This window comes from Danaus plexippus, chromosome 6, assembly GCF_018135715.1.
Source record: "Danaus plexippus chromosome 6, MEX_DaPlex, whole genome shotgun sequence".
Lineage (NCBI taxonomy): Eukaryota > Metazoa > Arthropoda > Insecta > Lepidoptera > Nymphalidae > Danaus > Danaus plexippus.
Genome location: NC_083540.1, coordinates 6,080,552 through 6,095,273, shown reverse-complemented (window position 1 = coordinate 6,095,273; position 14,722 = coordinate 6,080,552). Strand labels below are relative to the sequence as shown.

The window sequence follows — 14,722 nt, the reverse complement described above, 5'->3', positions numbered from 1 at the left end:
TGATATAAATTATAGCAAATTATCAATGTTATAGCCGGCATTTTAAAATGAGTTTTACATATGTTGTTGTTTTTGTATAGATTTTTTTGATACTAAAAACATTTGAAGTTCAATTATTTTTATTGTTTGTATCAGCGGATAATACAATTAATTTTTTTTTTTGTATAAATAAATTATCATCGATATTTTGGAACAATGACACAGACTTTAAATAGTTTTGTATGTAAATTAAAGTTCCTTGCCAATATTGGAGCTGTTGGTTAAATTTTATTTATGTTAATTAAAACATGGAATACCTATTTTGTGATCTTTTAAATTTATATATATATATATAATTTATTTTTCATAAATGATAAATTTTTTATATTTATATTTTTATGTCTTTATATATATATATTATATATATATAAAGTAAACTTTAAGGGTTTGTTCGCATATGTTTTATTGGCCAGAGATCCAAAATATTCTACAAAGATTTCATCACATTCTGATTATTGTTTTTTTTATTAATCTGAATTTACCTAATTCATTATTTTTGCTTTATCTGATTAATGTTTTCAATAAATTAAACATAATTCGATTATAAGGTAGTATGGAACAACCAAACATACAAAAATATTTTAAGTCAAGACATAACCCATTTTAATTTTCTCAGCAACCGGTTAAAACAAAGAACTGATTTCTCAAAAGATTAAAACAAAGACCTTTTTGAAAAACGTTGTGCATTTCTGAGAATTTCTTGAGTACACGAGTACTTCAAACGCCCTTGCAAAACTTTTAACTACGTTCCCGTGTTTCTTACATTTTATATTAAAATTGTTATGAATAATATTATTATCAATCCAGTAGACTAATATAGATGTTATCGTAATATATCAAGGCTTGTTACACATAAACTAATTTCGTATGCATATATAGAATAAGTGTTTGAAAGTTATTAACAAAATATTTCGACAATTAGTACTGATTTTTTATAACTTCGCTTGTTGTAAAAAATCTCCTTAGCTTAAATTAATCCCCATGGTATCTTTTATAAAACATTTTTATTTTTGTCATATAATTTTGCTTTTAAAGCAATTTTACATTACAAAAAACTCTTATTAAAATGTATTTGTCACTTAAAATACCTTGTTTTATTATAATAATAGATGATTTGACTAAAGCAATAAAGGTTATCCAATTTAATTTTATGGTACTGTCCAAGAAATATACTTAAGTTTTACAGAGTTATCTTAATAGTTCTAAGAAGGAAACGATACCCAAAACTTCATCGGGTTGTCGTATTTTTTAATAATTAATGATTGTGAAACAACAATATGAACTTAGTTTGGACTACTGTTTGTTTTACAAATGGCATCCACAACTGGATATATAAAAGGCATTTAAAACCTATACAAAAATAATAAAGTATTTTATTATTATTTCTACAAAAGTTACATATGTTACCGTACTCTATTTTGTTAATTTATACTATTATACAAACATATTATATAGATCATTTCAAAGAAATTTTAAGAAAAAAGTTAATAATTTGTAGTTGAGGAGGTAGAAGATGATGATCTTGAGATTAAACAGAGTTTTGTTTTGTTATTTAATAGGTTTAACTAATTTAACTTATGTTCTTATATATGTTTGACATATTTTCTTTGACACATTGTATTACAATATTGCCGATTAAGTCAACTTTTTTACTTTAAAAATTTAGCGAAATTTACAAATATGCATCTTGTACAATTTATACCGTGTCTTAACAAATTTCACCAAAACTTTTGCAGTTTCTGGTGTCACGCCAAATAACACAAATTTCAAAAATCAATCCACTTAGAAGATTTTTCGAAGCAGAAAGTGAAATTGTCAGAATGTTGTTTATAGAGAAATTTATATTTCTTGAAAACTTAATCACTAACGACAGGGAACATTAAAACGATCTTTTCATTTTAACATGAAAGTTGAAAAGATAATTTTAATGGAGAATTATAAAGGGTTGTCGCAATATTTTTGAAAAGTAAAAATAGTTTACAAGTCAAAATAGTTTATAAACTACATGGTATCAGTAACACAACACAACAATTACGCTATAATAGTGATTTTAATAGAATTTTGAGAATTACGTTAGATTGGATCTGATGTTTTTTAAAAAATAAGATAACATAAGTGAATTTTCGAATAAATGTGATATTATTAATTACATATTTTTATAACTTTTTTGGGGTGCGTACATTTTTTTACAGTATTTTCCTCAACCCCTAAACAAATACAAATATGTATATCGTAGTAATACCATATCTTGACTTCATTTCACAGAAAGTTTATGATATAAATGAATATTTTTTTGTAAAAAATAGAACTACGTGAGTTCTTAACATAAAGAGACTTATTTACTTTCTTTTCTTACATAATTTTCAGTATCAGTGCTTTTACGCCCACAACAGCCACGGAAACCAAAAATAATTGATATTTAATTTTTTTAATAAATATGTATGTAGTATAATAATTATTTAATCAAGTCTTCAATTAAGAGTACTTAAAATACAGTTCAAAAGTACACAAAGCTCATAAATAATAGATATATCTTTGTTATGATACTTATCCATCAAATTGTCCCCAGCTGAAAGCATATCAAGGATAAAAATTGTAGGATCTAATTTTATAAACGTCTCCGTTTCATGGTTCTCTTAACTTCGCACGTACACACATCAACAGCTGCGGAATGATTGATGGTATGGAATGATTCTGCAGCTTCTAAAACCTTGTTAAGGCAGCTTTTACCTCTTGGGTTCTTATACGGGAACATTTTTTTTTATGGACATGATTAATAAAAATTACACTGCGGAATTATGTATACAAAATAAAAAGTATATATTGAAAACTGTTAAAATCAATTAAATATAGGGAATAAACATATTTACAATTCATACCAGATAAAATTAACATCGAGGTTAAAATTACAATGAATAGAGTTTTTACAACTATACATTCTAGAGATGCCTTAATTTCGAGATTGCTTGTAGAGTAGATACTGTTTAAAAATGATTTCCTGCTTTCTAAAATTAGTATGCAACAATAAAATGAGCAAGATAAAAAAAAGTTATACTGATGTTAGAACTACTTCCTTTTTTTTAATAAGGTTAAGACCTTATTTTGTTAGTAACCGTCTATTACAACATACACATAGTTTTTAGTACTAGTGTCATCCTGTAAGTCTTCTTTCGTAATTATATACTTATTATTGTTTACTTTTGTTTTAGTTTTAAACTATTAAGAAAAAATAATTTTAAAAGTAGGTAGTCCTACAATCTTGTAAACTCAGGGCTTTTAGTAATATGATGTAACCTAAATGAGTAGTTTGTTTTTGGGGGTTCAAAATAATTTTGTTGTATTTGTAAGTTCTATAAAATAAGTTTATAAGTTTTTTTCATCCAATAAATTATCAGTAACTTGTTATAAAGATACAGACTTTGTAATAAGCTTAAACACTAGTATTTTTATATTGAAGCATTGGATTAAGGAGAAGTTTGCTTACTTGATATTATATAAGTAGCAACTATCGTATTTCAGATTAACATCAAGAGAAAACGTCTACCGCTTATTCTATCCTTTGACGTAGAACTCGACATGTGTCAGACTAATATCTGTGTGGTTTTGTCAAAAGAAAAAAACACTGTTATTAATATTGGTTGTCTGTTGACCGGCAAAATTTTGCTATTAAATATTTAAAATTTATTCTTTATTACTGTTTAAAAGTATGTAAATATAAAAGAAACAGTTAAAATAGTTATTTTTTTAATTGGGATTTTAGCGCTGCCGTAGTCAGCCTATTCTAGGCAGCATAGAAACCAATTAGTCGAGGGTTCGGTGAGGCGAAAAAACAGACCATTTACCGATTATTGCGGTAGTGAGCACATAGATCGCAGGGCCTGACGACTGTACGATACGTAACGACGCTACGGCTATCCAAGCATACATTCGATTGCGAGATTACCTGCTCATTATTTGTGATAAGACCTATAGTAGAAAATGTACAGAGAAATCTACTATGTAGGTATTTAGAATAAATTGTATCTTGTTCAGAATGTAAATTATTTTGTTTTTTTGTTGTACAGAAAAATAAGGAAATACAAGTACAAAAATTTCAAAGTGCGGCCTTAAAGCTCGTCAATGTGTGAAACAGATCTATTAAAAGAGAGCGAAACTGATAAATCTTTTGGCTCGTCAAACTTTTATGCCGACAGTTCGTTGGTTGAATCCGAAGGTTTTTGGAGTTGTTTACAGATTCGTATAGTTTTTCAATTCCCTTTAAAAAAATTGATTATATGTTTTTCGATGTCATAAGACTAAAATAATTTTATTCAATAAAGTTATTCTGATTATCTATACCAATAAAATAACTGCTATAAATGTTTTTTAATATTAAAGCAACGTTGAATTCAACAGTTAAATTTAAATTAGAATAGATAATATAGCATCGAAAGTTCATAGAATCAGATTCGACTCTTTATCAAATTATTTTAAGAAATGTTAAAAATGTCTTTTGAAAAATATTTTTATTGTACATAAAAATAAAACATTGCCAGAGGCTGGGTCGTTCTCAAGGTGATATCTGATATTGGTTTTTCATTTTGTTTGATTGGTGCTTTTTTAAAAGTTAAATAGTTTATTAATTTCTTATACAAACAATACAACGCTCCTACACTTATACTAACAATTAATCCAGACAGGTATTAAGACTGGCATCGCCCCTATAATTACGACTAATTTCTGGTGATGTCTGTATTCTACTTTTTTAATCCTTAATACTACTCACTAATCTGAATACTATCGTGCTTGAGCATGGTAACAAGAGAGCTACTTTTTAGTCCATATATATGAGTTCAAATTTAGAAAAGCTTCCATGTAAGCTGAAATAAGTGTTCGAATAAAGCCAAAGTAGTTCCTGTGGGTTTACAACCCATATAATTAAAAACTATTTCTAGAATGTAGAGCGTGGCTGTGGTCATATGACTACAGCTCGACCGGGGAAGTACCAACCCCTCACAGAAGATAGGCGTGAAGTGGCCTTTAATGGCTGCGTTTCGTCAGATGAGTGAGAAAGCCGGTTGCCCTTTCCCTATTATCGCCTTTCCCTACCCTTTACCATTTGTCACCCTTTCCGCCCCTTTCCTCTACCACAAGCAAGGTCGGCACCACATCTGCAACATCCCTTTTGGTGCACATGTCCATGACGACGGGGCGACGGTGACTACCTTCCATAAAATAGGCCATCTGCTCGTTTGCCACTTTTGATATAAAAAAAACTTGAGCGTTAAAAATATTCTCAACCTGACACTCTTTATCATGTCGGCGTTAGCAGAAAAGGGCGTTGCCTCGAAACTGACCAACGCTATTCATTTAATGTGTTCTTACACTTTCTAATTAGCCAAATTCAACCTATAAGTACTTATCACCAATTAATTATACATATTCCTATCGAGCATATCGAATACGATGGTTAAACGTAAAAAACCTATGAGGCATCATTTATAATTTAAAAAACTAAACTATTCAAAAGACTAGTCACCAAGTTGCTTTTGAGAACTTTATTACTGATTTAGAACTGTTGATACTCTATAGCAAAATGCAAATATTATTTTACTTTTTATTTATTTTTTCAATAGCCCTGGCCAAAAAGGGCAAGATACCAGTGTATGCCGAATACTACAAAAATGCCCAAACAGTATAAAAACATTGAAAAATAATATGTACCGTGTATAGCCAGCATTTCTTTAAAGATGGTTAAAAATAGCAGCAGTAACATTGATTTAGGACCTTATTTATTGATATTATACAATTATTTCTTTAGTTTATAATTGGCTGGTATTTCAAAAAGGTTTTATTAAATTTGAGACAATTTACGTACAACTGTCAACTTTTACCAAAATTATCAGATGGAGGGATAGCCGTTTTTGTAATGGACACATAGCAATACTTATATTTTTAAATATTAAAATTTTCCTTAATCTTTTTCCGTTTCAATAAATGATTTTCTAAATCAAGTATGAACGACTTCGCCACTTTAGAGAAAACTATAGTGCGTGAACTGTCGTGTCGTTTATGTCTATGTACGGATGTTTCAAAATTAAAACCTTTAAATGCTGAAGTGAAACGTAAAATTAAAAGACTATTTGATGTAAATGTAAGTTTTTTTATATCATGTCATATAATTTATTGTCACATTTCAAATGCACTTTGAATAATAATTCATTACGTATTATTTCTTGTTAGATTCGAACAGACGACAATCTTCCAAAGGCAATATGTCACGAATGCTTACAACAAGTGGCCGCCTTACATCTCTACGCGGTAAAAGTGGAAAAGACACAAAAATTTTTGGACTTTCACAAAATGAAAACAAGTAACAAGCGTGAGGAACAAAACATAACTGAAAACAAATTGCAACCAATAATTGCAGCTCTATCAAAGCAAAAAATACCATCTACTGCTAATGATGTCACAAAGCAGGACAGTATACCCAAAACGCCACCAACAGAATTTCAACAAGGAGATGCTAGACCACCCAAACGGCCAAAGAAGAAATCACCATCTGACATGAAGTTTTTAGAGGTAATGCCAATGGAAGAGTTTGCTGTCACGGAACGTGTGGATAAATCTTTACTGAACAGTGGCACCTCTACTCATAAACCCCCACAAAACTTGAAAGATGTAGCAAAAACAGAAGCGGAAGATTATATGAATGACGTTTTGGATCCTATAGTTTTGATAGATGGAAGACCAGCCAAGCAAGGAGCGGCGCTGGATAGGCAAATTACCCTCTTCTACAAAATGGAGTGTTGCATCTGCCACGAAAACGGCTTTCATTTCAAGTCACTCATGAAACATTATAAAGACAGACATGGCGTGCCGGGATATGTTAGCTGTTGTGATAAAAAATTTCACTATTTCTATCCCAAAAAAATCATCGAGCATATGGCTTACCATTTACAACCGAATATATTTATGTAGGATAATTTTATAATTTTTCAATAGATTTCCTTTCAACTCTATAATACATTAAAATGACGGCCTAATTCGTCTAAACATTTTTAGGTGTTCGAGCTGTCATCATAATTTCCAAACATCCCAGCAATTAATTGAGCATCAATCTAATGGTGGCAGATCGGAAGGCAAAATCGTGTGTCCGCGGTGTTCGGAACGATATCCAACTTATCAGGAGCTAGGGTGGCATATTTTAACACACCGGAAAGATAAACTCCAATGCGATTACTGTGGAAAATTGTAAGAACACTTCAGTTATATTTACTTTAGGATTAAGACTTCTGGTATATTTGTACTAATAGTCCATTATTTAAAATGATCACTCTCATATTTTTTTTAAACACAAATAAAGTCGATTCGCAGATTGAAACATCACCATAGAAAGAAAACCATCAATCATATGGAAGATGTCATTCTGTGTTCACAATGTATACGCACCTTAAAGAGCATAGAAAAGCAGGAAAAAGAAATTGTAAGTAGCAAATTTTCATGTTCAGTAGTTGATACCTTTTTGTTTATAAGGCGGAGCAAATGTAAAATAATACTTAGCGTATTCTTTACACCATTCAGAAGGAAAAAGTGAAAGCTAAAAGTAACGATGCTTTGACTCTACAAAAGTATCAGAAGTTCCGTCAAGCAATGGGATTATCTGCCGACGAAGATGCCTCAACAGATTAAAAATTGCACAGCAAAAAAAATGCAAGCTCAATAAAACTGCCCACATAAAGTTAAAGTCTAAATAAACCTACCAAAATATTTTAAAATATGTTTTATTTACTTAGTCACACAATTATAATGTTTGTAATTCTTAATCTAATCTACGTTTCTTGACGAGGGATCCCAATAAATCTGAAATGGCAGGCAAATTGTTGGTCTGATCATTGGCGCCTGTGTTCAGATTTGACAGGGGAATGTTGAGTTGGTTTGATGAAGTCTTTTGTTGGCCTTTCATATTTCTGTGTTGAGGAAATGTTGGCATCAACTTTGGATCGCAAGCTGGAAATAAAATTTAAATTGTTTAAAGACCTATTCATTTAATATTCATAAAAGCAATCTTCAATGCTGAAATATTAAAACTTTTGTTCATGTTATAACAAAAATATTATATGACAAAAACAATTACATATTACCATTATTATAGAAAATGTATTAATATTGTATAGGTAGATGGCTTTAAAATGTATATGCCCATGAAAAAACCTCTGCAATTGTGTCTTTATTTTATTTCAATTTGGTAATATATAAACGTATAAATTGGGTTTTTTAACAGATATACAAAGTTATTTACAGGTCTACATAAAAAGAACATACAGACAGACTCGATATCCTCCATATTTGGTTTCTCTACAGATAGGATTCAATGTTATTTGAATGGACATATATCTCAGTACCATTGCGAAAAGTATGAAAGTACAAAGTACAATGAAACTACATAGAGAGATTTTCCTGAACTAAATATTTTGAATTTTCATTGATACTGTCACATTTGAAGACTTGCAAATGTAAATGCTCTGTATTTAATTTGATGGTAAAAACTTTTAAGGGTATGGCTGAATAAAGTGACAATGTACAAGAGCTATGCTGTCAAGTTTTATAATAACTGGAATTGAAATCTTACGTAATGGCTGTTCCTTGAAGTATGAACTTTGCAAGCATTCCTCGGCAGTGGCTCTCTTGTTAGGGTCATACATAAACAGGAAATTCAAAAGCCTCAACCCAGCTGCGGAAAGCCATGGGAATTTCTGCTTTAAATTATTGTAGGGCTGTTGTTTCAATGTAAAGTTCTGTAAAGCTGGCAAGGCACTAAATTCTGGCCAAATTGCATCAGATGGTGTTCCTACAAACATATAAATATAGTATAGTAGTCAGAATTTCTTCAACACTCAAAAAGTATGAGAACATACCAAGCAAATCAACAATTAGTTCCAATTGCTCAATCTCAGTCCTGCCAGGTAGCAAGGGTTTGTTTGCTAGCAGTTCACCAAGAATACACCCAGCTGCCCACATGTCTAATGCTGGAGTCTGTTTTGGCGATTGAAGTAAAAGTTCGGGTGCTCGGTACCAGAGTGTCACAACACGAGGTGTGGCACTCCTTGTAGCACCCAACCACCGGGCTAAACCGAAATCAGCTGTAAGTTAAACAAGATAACATATAAAAATTGGATATTATACAAGACAGAATTTTGTGTTTTAATTATTAGTTCTGAGTATTAAGATAAATATGAAGTGATTTATTTATAAATGATTACTTTATTTTAAATTTATTAAAACTATATGAAATTAGTGTGTATAATTTTCATGGATGATATATTACTAAGATGTTATTTAAATTGGAAAATTAAATAATCTATGATCCCCAGGATGTTTTAATGAAGACTTTCTAATGTTGAAAATTAATATATGTAGACTTATAAATGTAATTCTAGAATGATTTAGTTACCACTATGTATTATGTGAATTTTGTTATGACAAGACTAAAATATAGATAAGACTATATACCTTAAAACCAAACCTTTGGAGATAATTGAATGAAATTTTTGCACCCACCTATTTTAACACATCCTTTGTCAGTTAACAATAAATTGGAGACTTTTAAATCTCTATGCACAATGAAGTTGGAGTGCAAGTACTTTAAGCCTTTTAATACTTGCAGCATAAGACATTTGACCTGCGATTCGGTAAATGGAGATGTCATATTGTCCAAAAGTGAAGCCAGATCCTGCTCACAATATTCCATCGATAGGAATATGCTAAAAAGATATATACTCTAATCTATTATTGTTTTACAAAATATTAGTGATTCGTAAAAGTTTAAGGATAATTTAATAATTCTATGACATAATATTAAGAGCTACTGGTAGAAAATTTTTGATATTTGTCACAGTAGTTATGAATACAAAATGTATGATAATATAGTATTGCACTAACAAAGGGTGGTTTTATCTTGCTTCATATATATAGAGAGGAAAAATATAGAATTCTGAACAAATATTGGAATTTTATAATGGGCTCACAATTCCAATCTTAGTTAATTTAAAAAAATCACCATGTGCAACTGAAACTGTGGTGACAACTTGGTAATAAATGAAATTAAAAACAAAATTTAGAAAGTATTGACTACATACATATATTGCATTGTTTGTAGAACCAATAATGTACCTTACTATTTGTTAATTATTATTTAAGTACCTTTCAAGTGAGCGACCAACTAAAACTTCTTTCAACTGCACAATGTTCTCATGGCGACAAGCCATGAGGACCTGAATTTCTCTAAGACCACTTAAAGGTAAACCATCCTTTTCAACATCCATTCTCACTTTTTTCAGGGCAACAATATTCCCATTCAATTTATCTTTAGCTCTATCTGAAATCACGGTGTATATTATTATTGTGATGAATAAGAATATGATTCACAATATATAACCTTATAACAGAGCAACTTACAGACTATACCGTAAGTGCCTTCCCCAATTCGATTTAATTTTTCGAACTCCCCGACGAATCGACATCTTCCCAACTATTGACAGAAATAGATTTATGGATTTAAACAGTTTTATGCAGTAATGGAACCAATGAAAAATGAGTGAAAACATACGATATCCTTCTCAGGAATTTCCATAGTCTTTCCAGTGCGGAAAGATATAAGTACTCCTTTTCGTGCAGTAGGTCCAGTGGGATCCACAACATCCTGGCTCGATAAAGGTTTTTCGGAACCTATAAGTTTAAGGCTATAATAAGTAAAATGTCGCAATTTAATCAGTAATACAAATTACCAGTACATAAAATATACCTTGAGACATTGTTAAATTTGTATTTAAATATGCGTTGGTAATGCAACCGCATTAACAATTATTGTTGAATAGTTTGTTTTGTCCGGTTTTGGACAATAGACAATTGCTGTTCTGACAGCTGACGTTTATTTCGAGCTAATGTTAGTGTTGCCCTTTTGATTTATACAAAAACTTCCTTGTTGTTTTATGTAACAAGTAGATACTTGTAGAATTCTTCTAGCTTCGATTATAATACTTTGTTCGTGGTACTTGATATACTTAAATAATACTAAATTATAGCCTATATAATTGCTTAAAAATAGAAGACAATTCTTGTTTAAAACTCTTATTATTTATATGGCTGAAGTAATTGTCTATTATTTCATTCTATACTCTAAGTACGTGATTTTTAAATAAACATGTTTCATTAATTAATGAAGTAAGACAAGCCAACATTAATGAAGTAAGAAAAAAAATATGTTGCCTTTTAGACTGAAGCTGGAAGAAATGTTTTATTATTTTAACTTTAACTTTTATTAACCTATTTTAACTTTTTACATATTGGAACTAATAGCCACCAGACGAGGTTTTTTTTACTCTCTAAGTATTTATATTTATTAAAGTAATAAAATCACATGTTTTTTTTAAAATATCATTTTATTAAAAGAGTCACGATGTTCACTTCTATATTGTATTCGTAGTTTATCAAAATTATGAAGACTTTTTAAATTAAGATTATGAATACATAGTAGAAGGCCTGTTTCGAAGTTTCTACACATGCATATTCAATTTGGCCGCGGATAGCTTGGGTCTGAAAATATAAAAAAAATTATATGTGCTTACTTTTATTGGTTTTACACATAAGCAGTCCTCGTACTTACAGCGTTTTAAAATCTTGATATACCTACGACGTAAGTTGAAACCATTTTTTTTTCATGCATTTCCATAATAAAGTCAGGTTTTAGGTTCTACAATAATTGTAAAACTACATTTAATATAGGTACATTAAATATGTGGTAATTTTGAAGATGTAAAAGAATTCGAGAATTTGATCACGAAAAGTAACGTATATTTTATATACCTACTTATCTAATGTTCATGTTTATTAAGTTTTAATGACATATAAGATAAAATAATTATTTTTTTAGAAAATTAAATGAAAAGGGTGAAATTGTCTTTTAAATTTACGATATAAGCGTATTGAATATATGTTTACAAAGGTAACTTTGAAGAGCAAGGTTATAATTTTTTTTTAATATTATTTAATTTTAGCAATGCTCTACTTTTTTATTCCCTAATAATTAGAAGCGTAAATTTTTTAAATTATTTATTTAACACTTTGTTTTCCCACAAAAATACTTGAAACCGCTTTGCAATGCCGATTTTTATAAAAATGTCACAGGTTAACTCAATATAAATTGTTTTAATAAGACAGGTAGCGAAAATAAATTTAATTTGTTTGTGAAATGCTTTTCCCTTATCTTTAATTAATCTAAAACAAAGAAAATTACTAAGAGAATCGACAGATTTTAGATAATTGATATGTGTGCTGAGTATTTTATTTACAATCTTTGATCTTCAATATTTTAAATTTAATTCTGAAAAGTTTTTGATATCTACATGTTCTGAGATGTGTTTTTGAGACTATGTCATTAGCTTGTCATTGACATGATTTTAAGTTATATTTTCATTTTTCGTTTCTCAGCCAGATACAAACTGAATACGTTAAACATAACAATAATTTTTTTGTTAATTTAATGTCCGTCTTTTTATTGCACTTTAGTACCTTGATCAATCTGAATAGAAATTTGAAAAACGTAAACGTTTTGAAAAACGTAGAAAGAACATCAGTGGAAGACATTGTCTGCTTTTATAAATAATAACTATGAAAAAAGCTGGCATAACAACAATTTTATACTTTAAATTTGTTTAAGCCCCTGTTATATCATTTTAATATTACTACCAAAATACTTACATTTCCTAAATGACGCTTAAGTGTCTTTGAGTCATTTACAAAATGATTTTGCAAATCCTGCGCCATAGTTTGACAATTATTACGTTATTTTTGATGATATCAGAATTATTGAATCTTTTTTTAATATGTCAACATGAGGAATTATCACAAGCAAAGCTAACTTTAACGAATATGACGATTACTGTGTTGGTGGTTCATAAACAATCTGTCAAAAGTTGGACAGGCCATTTCCATGTCATTTTGGGATACATAATATTATATACTGTAATAATTATGTCGTGGTTTATTTCTACGCATTTGTTCACAGTAAACATTTATCTAGAAATCGCGCTTATTCTAGTAAAACCAACTCATATGAATTTAAATTAAAGACCCCACAATTCGCATTTCAGAGTACAGAGTATTTATCTATATGAAAGCATATATTTATTTCGGTGTGACCGTTGTAGTTTTAGTTGATTAGGTATATATGTATATCAAATACGTAAAACAAATTTAATTGTTATTTTTTTTATAAATTTATAGAAATTTTCCTGTGTCCACATTTAAATAAAAACTTTTGCGAATTTTTTTCAATATACTTATATATAATATTATGTTACTATTATTATATCTAGTAATTTTAATTTGTTTAATGACCTGTCATTTGTGGCGTCGGTGCTATCGGTGTCACATTTGATTGGTTTGCTTGAGTTGTTTCACCTGATTCGCTACCTCCTATTGGTAACCATCCCCTAGAAATCGATTTGATGGAATCTTATCTCTTGCTTTAGATCGAGTGTATATTAATGTGAATAGTTTTACTATTTCTTTAATCATGTATCTTATCATTATTTCTTTTAAAACCATTACTGCATTACTTTTATTCGTTAATTTAATTATAAATGGGATCAAAAAAGCACCTTATGAAAATACTTACATATAATAGCTGTAAGCAATAGCAATGTACCACAAAATGAAAATCATTATTTCTTCCGCTGCGAGTCTTCATAGCCTAGAACAATAATGTACTTTAGAATATTTTTCTATTATGTTACAATACTGGCTTTTTGGCACCACTTATGGCGCTGGTTTTTGACTGCGGGTTTCGTCAGACTTAAATTGTATGTGTCGAAGATGTTTATTCAAAAATTATGATATTTTATCTGTAGGTAAACCAGATAGGTACATATATTACATACGTACTGCCAGAGCATGAAATTTTTTTTTTTTTGTTTACTATACGTTCTGTGATGTGGTTCTCGTTTGTGGTTTTTGTATCGATTATATTGTCTTAATCTATACGATCATGCAAAAAAATAGAAAATTGTGCTTACTTATTTTTGGTAATATTGAAATATACTAGTAAAGTTTGAAATCATATTTTTATTATGTATCCATATTAATATAAAGTAAAACTTTTTATATTTAGGTATTTATAGTTCTCGTTATACATGACGCTTTTATTTGCTGTGAGGCTTTTATTTTATGTGTGTATATTGTATATATATATATCAGATAGAACATCCCGTCAATTGCATAGATTTTTTTGTAGTCGTATTTCATTCCTATGATTTTAATTTCGATAATACATAATAATATAAGGTGTAACCTTGAATGCGAGACTTGATTTTTCGTGAACATCAATTTTAAATAACTTACATGTATTAAAGAAGTTCATTGATGTGGGTTTTAAATGGAATTCAACTGACGTCGACCATACATTGTTTGCATTATATTTAATTTTAGGTCTTATGTTGATATTTCCTATACATAATTCAGGTGATTGTCAACTTAATTGATTAATCACAAATTGACGATAAAGAGTGGTGGTTATTAAAACTCTTTACGATATTATAAGTAAATTTTTTTTTATATTATGTATATAATGTAAATTTTTAATGTAAATATGAATTAAACAATTAATTTAATATTAAGTAAATCACGTTGTACTTAGTGAATATCG

At 29.4% G+C, this 14,722-nt stretch overlaps 2 protein-coding genes and 1 long non-coding RNA gene across 6 annotated transcripts; 1 reads left to right on the top strand and 2 right to left on the bottom strand.

Moving 5' to 3' along the window:
* The first annotated feature begins 5,877 nt into the window (after positions 1-5,877).
* On the top strand, positions 5,878-7,796 carry LOC116778977 (zinc finger protein weckle-like). 3 transcript variants are annotated; one of them, XR_009753976.1, is made up of 5 exons: positions 5,878-6,172; positions 6,262-6,995; positions 7,084-7,272; positions 7,385-7,504; positions 7,582-7,649. XR_009753976.1 is itself a non-coding variant. In XM_061529858.1 (5 exons), the coding sequence occupies exons 1-5, from the start codon at positions 6,035-6,037 to the stop codon at positions 7,708-7,710; spliced, it is 1,299 nt and encodes a 432-aa protein (XP_061385842.1). In that variant the 5' UTR covers positions 5,878-6,034; the 3' UTR covers positions 7,711-7,796. The 3 variants fall into 3 exon arrangements, 2 of the variants coding, with proteins under 2 accessions (XP_061385842.1, XP_032528985.2); XM_061529858.1 differs by having other exon boundaries at positions 7,396-7,504; positions 7,582-7,796; XM_032673094.2 differs by having other exon boundaries at positions 5,879-6,172; positions 7,396-7,504; positions 7,603-7,796.
* Positions 7,787-10,959, bottom strand: LOC116778979 (cyclin-dependent kinase 10). Its single transcript, XM_032673095.2, has 8 exons — positions 10,823-10,959; positions 10,628-10,746; positions 10,477-10,549; positions 10,222-10,396; positions 9,580-9,782; positions 8,937-9,161; positions 8,651-8,869; positions 7,787-8,028 (listed from the first exon to the last, which is right to left on the bottom strand). Exons 1-8 carry the CDS (start codon positions 10,830-10,832, stop codon positions 7,841-7,843), a joined length of 1,212 nt encoding a protein of 403 aa, XP_032528986.2. The 5' UTR covers positions 10,833-10,959; the 3' UTR covers positions 7,787-7,840.
* A 489-nt stretch (positions 10,960-11,448) lies between these two features.
* Positions 11,449-14,577, bottom strand: LOC116779082 (uncharacterized). Of its 2 annotated transcripts, XR_004354166.2 has the most exons (5): positions 14,419-14,577; positions 13,697-13,771; positions 13,417-13,511; positions 11,684-11,770; positions 11,449-11,613 (listed from the first exon to the last, which is right to left on the bottom strand). It is a non-coding gene; the product is annotated as an uncharacterized LOC116779082 (long non-coding RNA). The 2 variants fall into 2 exon arrangements; XR_004354165.2 differs by lacking the exon at positions 11,684-11,770 and having other exon boundaries at positions 14,419-14,571.
* Between the last annotated feature and the right edge of the window lie 145 nt (positions 14,578-14,722).

What these genes read in the sequence shown, in the direction of transcription:
- LOC116778977 (XM_061529858.1), top strand. Translation starts at nt 6,035, where the DNA reads ATGAACGACTTCGCCACTTTAGAGAAAACTATAGTGCGTGAACTGTCG. An exon ending in TTACAACCGAATATATTTAT is followed by an intron (nt 6,996 to 7,083) that starts GTAGGATAATTT and finishes AAACATTTTTAG; the next exon opens with GTGTTCGAGCTGTCATCATA. An exon ending in AAAAGCAGGAAAAAGAAATT is followed by an intron (nt 7,505 to 7,581) that starts GTAAGTAGCAAA and finishes AATAATACTTAG; the next exon opens with CGTATTCTTTACACCATTCA.
- LOC116778979 (XM_032673095.2), bottom strand. An exon ending in GTTGGTCGCTCACTTGAAAG is followed by an intron (nt 9,783 to 10,221) that starts GTACTTAAATAA and finishes ATATCTTTTTAG; the next exon opens with CATATTCCTATCGATGGAAT. An exon ending in ACTAATTGTTGATTTGCTTG is followed by an intron (nt 8,870 to 8,936) that starts GTATGTTCTCAT and finishes ATATGTTTGTAG; the next exon opens with GAACACCATCTGATGCAATT.